The following is a 15,367-nucleotide window of genomic DNA, read 5'->3' as shown; positions in this document are numbered from 1 at the left end:
ACGTTGTTTTGTCTAGTCCAGTTGTCTTCTGCTTTCTTCTAGCTAAGATGAATGCTCTTCGAGTTGCTGTAGGAGGACCCCATTCTGCTCTAGAAGGTTCGCCATCACTTCTTGAGCACTTGGCGGAAGCGTATCTTATTGGTAGTCTTTCTCCTCTTCAAAGTCTTCAAGGGTGAATCTTTTTCCTGACCCTTCCATGGCGCTTGATTGTGTGTCCTTTCTGGATCTCAACACAACCATACACTCACGGTAGTCAAGCTGGATATAGACCGAAGCTCTAATACCAACGTAACATGCAACGGTAATCTGATCATGTAATTCACAGCAAGACCTTCTTTTAAATCTTTAGCGAGAAATTAGCGTAATCCACCATAGAGAGAGAAAGGAGATGGGGGTAGAAGGATAGTAGAGTCGACAACCGATTGGGTCCCTGTACCCACTGAGGGCCCCCTCCCCCAATCAAAGGAGAATTTGCTTTATACTTGGAGAACTGAGAAATACAAAGAACACTCTTCGAGAGAGCACGGAAATGCGCTTCTGAAGAGCTCATTCTGCACACGTATAGCAAACCCAAAGACCTGAGAGGCAACGTCGACCAATACCGAGACCTTGATGCTGTCCACACTGACGATGTAGGACGCCACTACAAGGCAAGGGAGAGGCTTGTGCTGTCCACCGGAATGCAGGGTTATTGCGTGAGTGAGAGAGTGAAATCTAGGAGTGATAGATCCTAAAAGAGAGCTGAGAGATGACTGAAGTATAGAGCTGAGAGTGAGCTGGGCAAAACTATAAAAGATAACTGAAAGAGCTGCTGAAACAGACCCCAAACCTTACTCCATGTGCCATCCCAACTCCCCGTCTAATGCGCTGTGTGAACACCTTCCCAGAGGGCTGAACTAATGCCAAAGGCTGAGGCTGGTCAGAGGGCCATTGGGGGTGAGTGTGAGGCTGTTCAAACGGGCTGGAGGGGAGCTGTAGGAGGCCGAAGATGTGAGGGAACTGAATGAGGAAGGAGGCAAGGGGCTCCCCCTTAAATAGGGGGCTGGGGCTGACCCAATCTGCCCTAAACAGGCTTTGCAGCCCTTTTCCCCACAAAAGCCCACCTTGGGTGGGATGTAGGGCAGCCTATATAAGAAGCCCTCCCCCAGCCCATTCCCCTTCATATGTTCCAGCCCTGAGAGGGCCCAGAAGGGCTCCTGCTGGACCTAGACCTATCACTAAACCTAAGATGGAAACACTAACCTACTGTTGTCCTGTGGGTACCAGTGAACAAGAACTGATCTTCTGACTTGACCTAAGGCTTAGAGACTGACTTACGTAGCTTGTGCCTGACTGTCCTTGGACAAAGGCTCACAAAGGGGTCACAGCATACGACAAAATCTCCTATTAGGGAACTATTACACACTTGTCGATGTAGCTAGTGTGTCACTTTGCACCCAAGTGCAGGGGTGCATGTGATAGACCGGCAAGGGTAGACCATCTCGTCACCCCCCCTTACTCTGAACTAGGTGGTCAATACCATCATACCAAAGTAAAAAACCATACAATCATTTCGGGGGGTAAGAGTATCTCTTATTGACTCCAAATACATTCATTTTAGAGAGACAACTCAAGCTTGAGAACCTTTATGGACTCAACACAAAAACACATAGCATATGGGGCCTAGAAAGCCCAAGGATCCGAGTCATAAGGCTCCTCAAGAGAGAGGTCATGAACCTCAGCTGTGGCTGCATGTATCTCCTGAGGGGCCTCTTCAGTTTTGGCTTGTTCTTCAGCAAGGAGATTGGCATGGTGCTTCTCTCATTCCTATTCCTTCTTCTTGAAGCAATTAGCTTCAATGTGTCCTTTTCTCTTACAAAACCTGCAAATAATATTCTTGTTGGTCTTCCATTTGCTTGTGGAGGCAAATGCTTGATCACCAGTGGAGGCAAGGATGGCTTCTTTATTACGACGGTCCTTCTAAATGAGTAGAGTTAGCATATCATCAAACGTGGTGGTGGCAAGGCGTAGAACTTCAAGAGTTTGCTCAAAGTGTGCTATCTTGTGCATACTCTTCATAAGGACAGCCATCTTATCTTCACCATCAGGCGCGCTTTTCAAACTTCAGAGTTGTTGAACAAGAGATTGAAACCTTGCTAGATGATCACTCAACTCATCACTCTTCCATTTTCAAATCATAAAACTTGAGCGTCAAAAAATAACGTCTCAAGGAAATCCCGAATCTCCTTAGCATTTGACTTGAAGTCCACATGATGGACGAGAGCGTCGGCCAAGCAAAGACCAATGAGGGCAAAGGCTTTTGCATTCTGCTGCTTCCACAACTTGCGTTGTTGCCGATCAAGTGTATCAACTTCATCGTCCTCGACATCATCCCAAACTCCATCACGCATAAGGAGCAGTTGCATCTTGGTTTGCCATGTGGGAAAACCTTCCCCCTTGAACTTCTCCATGAGCAAGGAACTAGCGGACAAGGAAGTCATGGTGAAAAATGGCTTCATGGAGGCGGGCTGCAAGCTGAAATGAATAACCAGCACATGAATAGGCTGGTCTAGGTCTTCAAAACGCAATAAGAGACTCCACGTATGCAAGAGGGCAGATATAGGTAGCTGGTGGTGCTCCAAATGCGAACCCGAATCAAAACACAGCAAGAAGAGGCTCCGAAATGCAGAGCTGAACCAAAAAAGCAGCACTTGTAGGCATTGTGACTGCTTGGAATGCTGGAGAAGGTCCGAAATATGCATGTCGGTTCACCAAGACAGCTCCGAATTGATGTAGCAGGTCACCAAGCTGAAAAACGGCTGTTCAAAGCACACCGAAGTGCTGCAGCAGGTCTCCAAACATAGAATCAGCCGATATATCTATGTTGGAAGCCTCAAAACATCTCGGAGATGCCTCTGTTGTGGGCGTTTATGCAGCAGCAGCTCTGAAATCCCTAGATAGAAGGCTTCAAGGCGACCTCAAAAGTCCACACGTGCAGGCGCACCTGCCAACCAGCAAGCAAGGAGGGAGCCAAGGGCGCCTAGAACACTCAAATGGTGGCGGCAATGGAAGCAAGTAATGGAGAAGCTCTAGACGGATGCAAACAGCTGAAGGAAGGAGGCAAAATGAGGCGGCTGCAAGGAGGAAGCTGAGCAGAGTTAGGGTTAGGTTGGAGAAGATGATGACGTGGCAGCGCGGGCTAGGGCAGGACTGACCTGCTCTAATACCATGTTAGAAACATGGTGAGAGTGAGAGAGGGAGAGGCTAGGGAGAGAAGAAGTGATAACCAAAAGTAGACACCAGGGAAGCTTTCATTCATTTATCATCATCATCAAATGAGACTAGTGAAGTATAGCCTTTATGGGCTACCAAGTGCATATGGGATAAGTCCCATGGCGACATGTGGCACTCACACATCAACCCACTACTAGATTTCCTAGAACAACGTAACCAACACACTCTTTGGCTATGATATCTCCAACATGCATGCCAGGCCTTGCAAAAGTACCCAGACTCTCTACTCCCTTGAGAGCCGCCTTATACAAAGATATTTCTATTGCAATAAAGACCTTCATGGGGGGCTAGCCCTTATTTCTGGCACCTAGTGTTGTGTTTTCTCTCTCTCACTCCTTCTCCCAATTTCTCTCTCTGATGTGATTTGATTTCCAGCCTCATCGTTGAGTTTCCTGCTTGCTGTTCGGAGTTTCCAGCCTCCAAACAAGTCCTCTCTACTAGTGTGATTCCAGAGTGCTGCAAATTGGTTTCCCCTACTCTGTTTTGGTTTCCAGCCAGTTCTGGCCTTGTTTTCTAACCAAAGGCTACATTTTCTTGGTGGAAGCTGAGTTAAGCTTTGGTTTAAGGTCTCAATGGTATCAAATCAAGGTTTGCCACTTTCCTTGGTGGCAACCATCCTAGAACCAAGTCAACTTGAGTGGGACATCAGCGATTTGAAAGAGCCAAAGGATTCTCAACCCGAACAAGAGTTTTTCAACACCAAGATCTGGACTAGAAGCTCCTACTAGCTTGCGATTCAGCTCAGCCTGCTTCAGCCGGCCAGTTCCCCATCAAACTAAAACCCAATTGTGATTTGAGCTCAAGCTATTCCAAGATTTTGGCACTATCCTGGGTGGTGGAATCACCCTACATTGATGAATTCTCAGCTCAAAAAAGCCCCAAATCTTGACGAATTGGTTCAGTCCTGTTTGCGCTCCCAAATCAACTATCTTCTTGATCGAGAATATGGCACCTTCACAAGATGAAATCAATAACGAAACAAGCGGAACATACAAGGACTTACTGTTGTTTATGAAATGCAGAGACACCAGAGATCTTCCAAAATTATAGTACACTACTTTCTTTATAGTGCAGGCATAAATGCCCTGACTACGGTTGTACATGAGTGCCAAATCGGCATAAAAACGGAGACTCCACTAGGAAGATGGAGTTACGCTGATGAAACATAACACCAAACCTCAACCATATGTTGGCCAACCCTGCGTCTGGTCGCCCTCTCCTTAGATCGTGACTTGTACGGCTGCTATCTGCTACTGTACGGCAAGTTTCTAGAGTGCACGAGGGGTTGAGATGCTGCTGGAGGCTGGGAACCGAATGGGATACTGAGGGGTAAACAGCCCCTTAAATAGGGCTGGAAAACCAACCAACTGACTGGTGGTTTGACCGACCATACCAGTCGGTTGACCAACCTACTTGGTCCAGTCGAGACTGAGGGGTAAACAGCCCCTTAAATAGGGCTGGAAAACCAGCCAACTGGCCGCTGATTTGACCAACCATACCAGTCGGTTGACCAACTTGGTTGGTTGGTGTCAAATGACCTAGGTGACCGAAAGCTGCTAAAAAGGCCCAAAAATCTCAAAAATATGCTGCACCTAAAGGATGCAAGATGGTAAATGTGCAGCCAGTTGTCACTGCCACCTCTACCTAGCACGGGTGCATGTGACATTCCCATCTTATGAACTTGTTGCTAGGTGGATATCTCGCAATGCTTTGCCCTGGCGACTTCAACTGCTCTGTCGTGACCTGTGACTTTGGGCAATAGGAATGGACCCACGTATCTTGTGCCTAACTCGTCCCTGGACTAGGGCTCACAAAGGGGTCACGGCATACGATAAAATACCTTGGGTCTAACTGTGTGTTATAATGCACGCTAGTGCATGGGTGCATGTGACATTCCCTCCTGCTTAAATTCTCGATGATGGTAACTATTGAGGGGCTGAGTGAATCTGCCAAGCAAATTTGATCATGATGAGAAACTTGACTGTTCTCCCAAAGAAATGGGGAATAACAATCTAGCACTGGGACTGATCTAGCACTTTTTAAAAAGGCTGAGGAACAAATGCTCTTCTATGATAACACGGCGGCTCAATAAAAACTCTTGAGAACCAGTACTATTGCGAACTCTAGAAGCCGAACTGTTGTGGCCAATCATCCCACCACGCTACTACTGGGAACTCCTGATCAACAGGTAGTATGGCACTCTAATAGTGTCAAACTGTATGTTGTCCTCGTGAATTACCGAAGACTGACTTGGCCACTGATGCGGAGGCACTGCACTTTGGAAGGCTAATGGTATGAAAATGGCTACCAACTGCTGGCATCTTACACGAGTGCCGAATCGGCATACAAAACTGAGTTGAGAAGACTCCCCTAACTATGACTGTGGGTGTCACGGGGACGTGAATTTCTAGTATTTAGGAATTTACAATGACTGACTTGGCCTCAAACTTGTTAAAATTGTAAAGGACACTTCAGTGCAATTAATTCCATGGGCCAAGGCAAAGGATCTAAGGGTTAGAGAGGGGTAAAAATCCAGTGACTTGGAAGGCAAACAAAGGCACCTATTCTTGGCTCAAGTTAATTGAGGGCTAAGTCAGGGCTGGTTCAGCTCCATCTCATATCAGAATCTTGTTTTTCTTGCTCCCCAGCTATCCAAGGTGTTTGTCCATATCCTCCATGTGTGAAGGTGTTTGTCCATATCCTCCACAAGCCTCCTAAAAAGAGGGTCTTTTCATGCTTTAGCAAGTCCTGCCAACAAATTCCATATAAATCTTTATCTCCAAGCTGCGTTTTCTTTTCTTGCCAGTGCTAGGCACAAGTGGTAGTGACAACTGGCTGCACAGTCACCATCTCACAGCTTTTAGATGCAACATAGTTTTGGGATTTTTGGGCCCTTTCCACCTGTTGATTTTAAAACTAAGTTTGTTGCCCAGAGTCGGCCAAAAATGCGTTGACCAAGTCAGGTTATTTGACTTGACCAAGCGGGTCGGTCAAACCACCAACCAGTTGGCTGGTTTTTGAGCCCTATTCAAGGAGATGTTTACCCCTCAGTCTCCCATTTAGTTCCCAGCCTCCAGCAGCATCTTCGCCCCTTGTGTAGTCGTGAGCCAGCTCCTGAAACTTGCCCTACATCAGTAGATATCAGCCGTACAAGTCGTGATCCAAGGAGAGGGTGACCAGCCACAGTTTTAGCCCGGGGTTGGCCAGCATATGGTTGAGGTTTGGTGTTCTGTTTCAGCAGCATAGCACCATCTCCCACTGAAACCGTCCTTCAGAATCTCCAAAGGGCAGTGAACAGATAATAGCCAGCAAATACTTAATTTCCAGCCATTTAGAACGTTCCACAGCAAACAAAAATAACTTAGAACACAATTCTCAAAAGCTAGATTGCCCTCATCCTGCACCAGACACCAGATTGGCCCTAAACTTAGCGCCCCTTTCGGTATTTCTTTATCTTTACTCAAAAGGCATCCAAATACAAGAAAAAGCACTGTCATACATCAGCCCAAAAACAGCCAACTGAATAATCCGTTCAGAGGCACTTCCGTCCTGCTATGCAATCACAGAAAGGCATCCTAGTCCAGTGTAATATCCCATGGCAGCCCTTCAAGGGAGTCTTGGCAAGAGAGAAATCAGCCAAATCTGTCATGGCAGCTCTGATACCCGTCAAGGGAGTCCTGGCAAGTCAGAAAAACAACCAACCCTGGCTGTTCCTGACAAAACAACCAACCTTGGCTGTTCCTGGCAAACAGAAAGGCTAGTTGCAACAAAGCAACATGATCTCAAGATTCTAAGGCAGTAGGAAAGCTTCCGGAAAGCTGATCTGAAGGTCTGGGAAACCCTGGAACAACAGCAAGCATGAAAACGAATCTCCCTGGTTCAGTTCTCTGGCACTCTGGCAGGTGAACATCAGCAAAAAGAAACCCTGGAAGCCCGCTGGAGAAAAATCACCAGTCTAGAAGCCCTGGATGGCCCTTACAGAGATGAAAATCTGATGGTGACCTGTTGGAGGCACCGGAGCAGCCCCAAAAGGTGCAAACCTGAAAAATGACTGGCCAAGAGAGCTCCTGGCAAATTGTGATTCAATAGAACAGCCCTGGAAGACTCCTGCAAATTGTGAATCAACTAGAACAGCCCTGGGAGCATGCAGAATAGTGAATTGACCTGCGTGGAAGCTGAAATAGCCATGCACAAACAGTACGCTTGTCTTGAGAGGCCCTCTGGAGAATTGCGAATCAACAACCAGCACTGAACAGAGTCCTGGTGAATTGTGACAGCTCTTGGGAAGAACGCTCTTGCAAGCTGGGACCTGGCAGGGCTCCTGGTTGGTGGCAGATCAAAGAAACTGGTTAGGAGGCTTGTGGAGGATATGGACAAACACCTTCACACATGTATCTCAAAAGCACGTACCTCCAATTCATCATCCGCTTCAAAGAGATCCTCTTGACCTCAGACAAAGAGGCTGGACCAAGAAGCATAGAGGATCTCCTAGCTCCAATTCATCATCTTCTAGCAGCTCTTTCTACAACATCCAGGGAGCAATCTCCACATGGTAGAAAAAGGAGGAAATCCAGATCTAGAAGCAGAGATTTTAAATAAGGTAGTAAGTCCATTTGGTTCACCACTTAAGTGAAAAAGCTTTACGATTCATCTGCTAGTTTGACATAGGACAGGGCATTATCGAGAGGATTCAAAGCTGAAGATAGCAAGTTTACATGTTACAAGCAGTGCAAGTGCATGGTGGGGAGCTCTTCTGGTTGCAAATGAAACACCAGAGCGATGGAAAGACTTCAAGAAACAGCAATTTTCGCCCAAAGATTTTTATGATGATGTTCATACAACGTGGGAGAGCTTAAGCGTGACAACTTCAGATACTATCAAGACTTACGACAGGAACTTATCTTGTTTCAGAAAAGACTAAGCTTCGGAAGTACAGGGCTGGTTTGTAGCCTAGTATTCGTGCCCAAGTGAGTGTTGATGCCAAGACAAAACTTCGAGATTTGATACATTCAGCTTCACTGGTCAAGTTAATGAAAAAGGGTTTGCTATGGTCAATAGCAGCATCAAAAAGCAAGAATGGAGACACCATCAAGAATGTGCTAACTGCCCAAGGTCAAAGGAAGGAGTTTCAGCCACAGAAGCCGAGGGGTGAACCAAAGCCTTATAAAGAAAAGTCTAGATTCACTTCCGAACAAATCGAAACCTTCCAACAAGAGGGAAAGTGTTTTGGATGTGGGACAGAAGGACACTTGGCAGCCCACCGAAGAACTCAAAGGACCAGAAAAAGCCAAAAGAACCGCCGCCGCCTTTGGTGGAAACAGTGTCTGATGTGCTAGGAAGAGTGGCCGATCCACAGGCCAGAGAGCTTTGTCTCTCTTGAGACAAAGTTATAGATCAGAACGTTTTGATTTTGTTCAATATTGGAGCAACATATAACTTTATTTCTCATGACCTAGCCATGCAATTAGGGATCAAGACAGAGTTAGGGCAGTCTCTTAATGCCCAACAGATTTTTCAAGGAGGGTCTGTACTTGATTAGAAAACTTACGATCCTATATTTAGGAATCATGAAGATTTTATGGTTTCATCTTTGGAACAATACAATGAAGTTTTGGGGATGCCTTGTTCTATCGGAAAGAAGTGCATCTCAAGACGCATGAAAAGACGCTTGTTTTAAATCATAGTGAACGAGAACATCGCATTGTTGCAAAGGGCTATTCTTGTTAGATCTAGTGTTTCCGTTGGAAAATAAATAAAGTCTTTGATTTCAGCTTCGTGACTTATGTTAAGGAAAAAGAGAATGAACCAAAAATCGAATTGGATTCTTCAGAACACGAAATATTTCGGTTCATAGATGCCATAAACAACTTTGCCATGTGATCCACTTTGATAGTCTTTTTGACGGGGATGAAGTGAGCGTGCTTACTGAATCTGCTAATAATCATCAAAATCCCATCATTTCCACTCGGGTAAGTGACCGAGACCCCCGGATGCCCAGTTTGTTTTCGAGAGCCTTATTTGATAACATGGGGACGAAGTTGGATTTTTCTTCTTCTTTTCACCGCTAGTCAGACAGTCAAAGTGAGATTGCAAATTCCACGATGCTAGATCTTCTAAAATAATACAGGTCTGAGCAAAAAGCTGAATGGGAAAAGTGCCTTCCCTTGGTGGAGTTTGCGTACAGCAATACCACTCACAGTTCTACAGGAAAAGCCCCTTTTGAAGTAATCTATGGAAAGGTGATTTTACCACCCATTCTCAAGACCAAGGATAAGATTTTCACAACTGGCCAATATGTTCAAGACCTCGAGACAGCTTTTTCTCAGGTTTGGACAGCCATGGAAAGATCCAAAGAGAAGCACAAAAGAGCAGCAAATAAGCCTAGGAGGGAGATGAATCTTCAAGAAGGAGATTGCGTACTCAAGAACATGAGACTCAAAAATTTGAAAGGGAAAGAAAAAACCCATCCAAAGCTATAACCGAGATATTACGAACCATTTCAGGCCAGTGAGCCAATCAATGATGTCGCAATACCAACTAGAACTACCAGAGAACAAGAAGATCCACAACGCTTTCCACACGAATCTTCTAAAGAAATATCAAGGACCAAAACCCACAGAACTAGTTCAAAAAGAGCCGCCAAAGGTGGAAGAAATGGAGGAGATACTTTAACCAGAGAAAATTGTGTATCACATAGAGAAGAAAGGACCCAGAGGCAAGGTTATCCACAAGTAGCTTGTCAAGTTCAAGAACTATTCGAGACTTGATGCCCATTGCCAAGTGGGTCGATGAAGCCTTTTTCTCCGAGTACCCCAAATTCTACAGTTGAACTGAGAAGGTTTTCAAATAAGGGCAACTAAATAGAAGCCGAGGGGACGTCACACATTTGTCCTTCTCCCAAGAAATAAAGAAAAATATTTGATATTGACTTTGGTCAAAGAGTTGACTCCAGTTAACTAGAAATAGTTTTCTTTTCCTTTGCGCTGGAGCCTAGATTGGGACAGTGACAAATGACGATCCAAGATACATATGGGGCGAGAAGACTTATGTTGTACATGCTTCATCGGTGGTGAAAGCAAGCATCTTCACCAACAGCAAGACCTTAGATAAAACCTATGCTGAAGATTTTTTAGGCTTTGATTGACGGAAAAAAACCAATTGTTTCAAATGTGATTATCCGTCCAAGGGCATATTGGCCAGTCAAAGGAGATTCTAGTCAATGAATCTCTTTTCAACAACCTAAAGATTTTGAGATGGAATTCACTAAATTCCTCGGAAAACAAGTTCCCTCGCTTCAGGAGGGACAACATTCAGTGGATGATCAAGAGCGACATATAATGGATGCCAGGACAAATTTCTTAGCTCACTGCGTATTTGAGCCCATGTGAACACTCTGGGGACGCCCACAAGGGACTAGGAATTAGTCCAAGAACTAGAATGCATGCATTGACTAACCTCTAATGTGTTAAAGGGTTGGATATTGTTCATGCAAGGTGCAAGACTTTGGAGAGTGCTTCATTCCCCACTTTTTAAGGGAAAAGTACAAGACAAGTGGCGCCCCACTTAATGAAGGGCCACTTGAGTTAAAAGCACTAAAGGCGCTGCACTTGATGGAGAAAAGCGCCTACTTTTGGAGAATGTCAGTTTTGTAGGAGAAATCGCATATCCTAGGCAAGAAAGCGAGCACATGCTTTCTAGCCGGCTGGCCTAGTCTATAAATTACAGGCCTCTAATGAGACTCTACTACCTCATGAGCTGCCTTGTACTATTGCAATAAAGAAGCGGGCCAGCCCTTATTTCTAGCCCGAAGTAATGTGTTTGCTCTCACCACTAAGGCTCTCACATCAAAGTCCGAGGGACTCCACGGACAGAGATCTCACCGATGGACGACGTGACCACCTTTGTGGCGACCACACTAGGGGTTCCTGATCATGCTATTGTGGGAGCATGGCGAGTGGGGAGAGACCCCAACAAAGAGCAGCCTCTTGTCATACGCTTCAAAAACACTCAGGCACGCTTGGCAGCTCTGCGTCGTAGATTGGCCCTACCAGATCACCCCACTATATCTATGGATGAGGACCTGACTCCTTTGCAGATAAAGGAGAGACGTGCTCTCTTGCAGCTGAAGGATGTGGCTCGCAAGGAGGGGAAGTGGGTAGTAGTGCGAGATGGACGTCTCATTACCGAACCCCGTCGGTCACTTGACCATCCTCCCACATAGGGGGACGAGGTCTATGAGACGCAGGATACTGAGATCCTCACTTGCACCATTTGGAACTATAACGGTACCCTTTGGTCACAGCCTGGGAATTTCTCGGAGTCCTACACATGACGAGACATAGTTCTACACAGAGACACATCAGAGCCCAGAGCGCCCCCTACAGGTGGTCAATGGATATACTTGGGAGTCAGCATATAGGGTAGGAGACGAGGGAGACAGGTGTAGTACATGGCTCAGGAGAAGAGGCAGTCCTGTATAGATCGTCTCCCACTAGGGCGATCTCAATGGAGAGAAGAGACCCACACTCTAGGTTCCTTTGGATCCGATTACGACTCACGACTAGCCGAGATCTCTTCATATTGATCTGCTACATTCCACCAGAGACATCACACTTCGCCAGGGCAGTGCAGTGCAGGAGAAGGCTGAGACATCACCATACACACCTCTCCACCAGGATATCATGGATTTTTCGAGCCGCAGAGATGTTCTCCTAGTTGGGGACTTCAACGCGAGGAGGGGAGCACGTCAAGTGCTACTACTAGATTTCCGAGAGGATGTTTTAATTCCCAACATAGATCTCGCTGACGCTGGCATTTCAGGAGTGTCCGCTGATAGATGGGCCCCTGTTACCTCCTATGGACATGCTGATCTTTCACACACACCATGATGAGGCCGGCGATGCAAGCCATTCTGAGTAGAGGATACACCTCCCTTGCCCAATTGGAAAGACAGTGCTTCCATTCACAATTTCAGGAACCACAGACCAAGGTTCTCCTTCTTTACTCCTTGGTCCGACCTGCGGGCATGTACGGCGGCACTTGCTGGGGACCAGATCTATCAGACACGAGAGATTACAGGTTCTCTTGTTGTCACGGATGATCCGCAGCAAGCCATCTGTTCCTCATCAGATCATTCAAGCCAAGTTTGGGGCTTCTCCATTGCAGTTAGATGTGGCATTTCAGACTATCGCTTATCTATACCGCATGCAAGCATATGCCTCCTGTACTGCCGGGCGACATACGTTACCTTGGATTGCATTAGCCATGCAGATAGTTTGAGAGACTAGGTTTCCATATAGACAGGCTACCACCCTTTCAGTATAGCATTGATGCCCCATTTGTCCTATTTCGGGGCAATGAGTCCAACTCGACCATCCGCGAGGATCTCTTACAGCTACAGATGTTCAAGACTTGGTTGGCACAAACAGAGCTTCCTGTGAAGCTCAGTTTCTATCGAGACCACTGCCTGCACAATTCTGAGGAGGGTTTCATTATCCCAAGAGGGTACACCCCGGATTCACCTACCACACTCACTCAGAATTGCCATTGGACAGTTCCGCGTGTCATCGCACCGACTCTGAATCGAGGGTGGGCGAGTAGAGAGGATCCCCAGAGAGAGTCGCATCTGCACACTATGCAATCGCCATGAGGTGGAATCAGAGGAGCACTTCATCTTTCGTTGCCCAGTCTACTATGAGATCCGTGGACGATACCACTGCCTTTTCAGAGATGGATTCAGGGGCCTCTCCAAATTTCTTTCATACCCAAACTAGAGATGCTTGGCTGCTTTCATTCATGAGGCGGTCCAACATAGGGAGCGTCACATCAGATCCCGAAGACAAGAGCAAGGGACCTTACTTGGTCCATCCCAGAGTATGATCACAGAATTCTTCTAGTCAAAGCATGTTACCCCCCGGCCACAGTAGCAGGAGGGGCAAGGACCCCGAGATCAAGATGCGGCACACTCGACAGAGGACAAACACACAGATCACACTCACCAATATTTCTTCCATTTTCAAATCTCGGGTACGACCGACGGGGGTTACCATGGCGCTCGTCAAGCGTCGAATAGCTACTAGAAGGGCACGACGGACCAATCATCTAGATAGCAGACAAAGATCTATCACGGGCTTCTTGCCTACACTACCTAGTCCATCATCAGGTGTACCTTAGCATTTTCCATGGGGATCAGGATGCCAAGGATGTTTTATGACTAGGGTGAATGTTTGATGGTATCGTTGACTATGTCTATACAGTTTTCTCTAGCATGGGTTAGGATGCTTGCTCAATAGCTCCACCCTTTTGCTCATTGTATCAGGTTTTCTATTAATCTCAGAGTCCCATCGGTCTTTAGCAGACTTTAATAAACTTTCTTTCTTTCTTTCTTTCTTTCTCTATCACTCCTACTTTGTCTCTCTAATGCAATTTGATTCCCAGACTCATCGTTGAGTTTCCTGCTTACTGTTCAGAGTTCAGCCTCCAAACAAGTCCTCTCTACAAGTGCAATTCACTCCAGAGTGCTGTGAATTGGTTTCCCTGCTGCATTTCGGTTTCCAGCCAGTTCTGGCCTTATTTTCTAAGGTGCAACGCACCACCAATTGGCTTTACGCATGGGGACATCAGTGTATGAAGGAAGCCAGTTCTTCCTCCTCCTCTATCAACAGCAGCAGTCTTCATCCATCACCAAACAGCCCCCAAAGCCTCAGCATAGACACAGCAAGGAGTGGGAGAAAAGGAGCACCGTGCTCTCACAGGATGGATGTCTTTACAATCAAATAAACCTTTTGAAGGCAGAGTCTTCAGACACTTGGCACAGCTATAAAGACGCTCTGCGGAGAGGGGCCAGTTGCACCCATTCCTGGTAACTACCTATCCAAACATTGGCCAAAGGCTGTAACAATGGGAGTCTAACGTCAAATTTTGTCCATATGAAACAAACGAATCACATTTCAACATCCAGATCGTAGAGGTCCAAGAGTTTGAGCGGGACAAAAAGACAAGCTATGCATTACGCATTAGTGAGTAGGTGCTCGCTGGTTACAGTGGTTAGGAGATTTCAATCCAGAATTAACGTTCTTGTGTAGTGTACTAGTGAGACGGGTGAACCAAATTACCACATGCTGCGAAGGTATAAATCGATCAAACAATCATGGTTTGAAACTAGAAGACGAAGACATAATCTTGAAGATACAAGACCAAGAGAACCCATTATCCTACGTGAAAAGTTTGTAGTTTGCATAATATATTTTTTCTGTTTCTCTTCAATAAGAGCAGGCGATCAGCAGAGTCAAATAATTTGAACATACACCAACCCGTGCAAACTCAAATGCAAACCAACCTGAGCAAAATCTATTTCTGCGAAAAGCTCCTCTTCCATATCATACTTCTTCGCGGCCACCTCCAAATCTTCGTCAGTGAACGTTAAAACCGCCTCCCTCAGCCTCGACACCTCCGCGTCTGATGCATCGGTTGGGAAATCCAAGGGATCGTGTTCATCGTCTACTGAGAGCTGAAAAGGCGAAGACTTTGCTCTTAAGCTGAGCGAGGCGGGCAGGAAAGGAGAAGCAGGGGAAGAAAAGGGAGGCGAGGAGAGCTTAAAGCTTCGAAAGCAATCTTGTGACGGGTATCGCCAGTGGGAAGGTAGACGTGGAAGGCACTCTCGACATCGTACAAGAAATTGGAAACAGAGGGAGGGATTCATACATTCATACTTTGAAGAGAGATCCGCCATTTTTCCTTACCTTCACAAAACTTGAACATTTTAAGGTTAGCCTTTAGGCTCGTTACACACCAAGCAGCCCACGCCCAGTTTTTAAAAAAATGCACCAATCAATGAATTAATTAGGAGTGGCACACACTATAGAGGGACCCCAGCAAGGAAAAAAGGGAAATTCAATTAATTAGTGTGGCAAGGGCCTCCGCGCAAAACGAATTAAGCTAAGATAAGGCCATAAAATTAATGACTCGTGAATTAAAGTAAGGGTTTCCAAAAGGTCAGAACGTCGATTAGATGTGAAAATTCCCGTGCTTTCTGGCTCCCTCTGGAAACTTCAGTAGTGTGATGGTGGTGGCTTCTTCAAAAAGCCACCGAATC

At 46.1% G+C, this 15,367-nt stretch overlaps 1 protein-coding gene across 1 annotated transcript in view; it reads right to left on the bottom strand.

Annotated features, from left to right (window-relative positions):
- The window catches only part of LOC147898783 (uncharacterized), a 42,680-nt gene extending 27,624 nt beyond the window's left edge, over positions 1–15,056 (bottom strand). Inside the window, exon 1 of the mRNA XM_087379718.1 lies at positions 14,612–15,056. Coding sequence (XP_087235844.1) covers positions 14,612–15,004 — 393 coding nt within the window. The 5' untranslated portion in view covers positions 15,005–15,056. The remainder of the gene's footprint in view (positions 1–14,611) is intronic.
- Between the last annotated feature and the right edge of the window lie 311 nt (positions 15,057–15,367).

This window comes from Dipteris shenzhenensis, chromosome 9 (assembly GCF_047967505.1).
Source record: "Dipteris shenzhenensis isolate YYH24624 ecotype China chromosome 9, Dip_SZ_1.0, whole genome shotgun sequence".
Taxonomy (NCBI): Eukaryota; Viridiplantae; Streptophyta; class Polypodiopsida; order Gleicheniales; family Dipteridaceae; genus Dipteris; species Dipteris shenzhenensis.
Note: the sequence above shows the minus strand (reverse complement) of the source record. Positions and strands in the feature narration are given on the sequence as shown.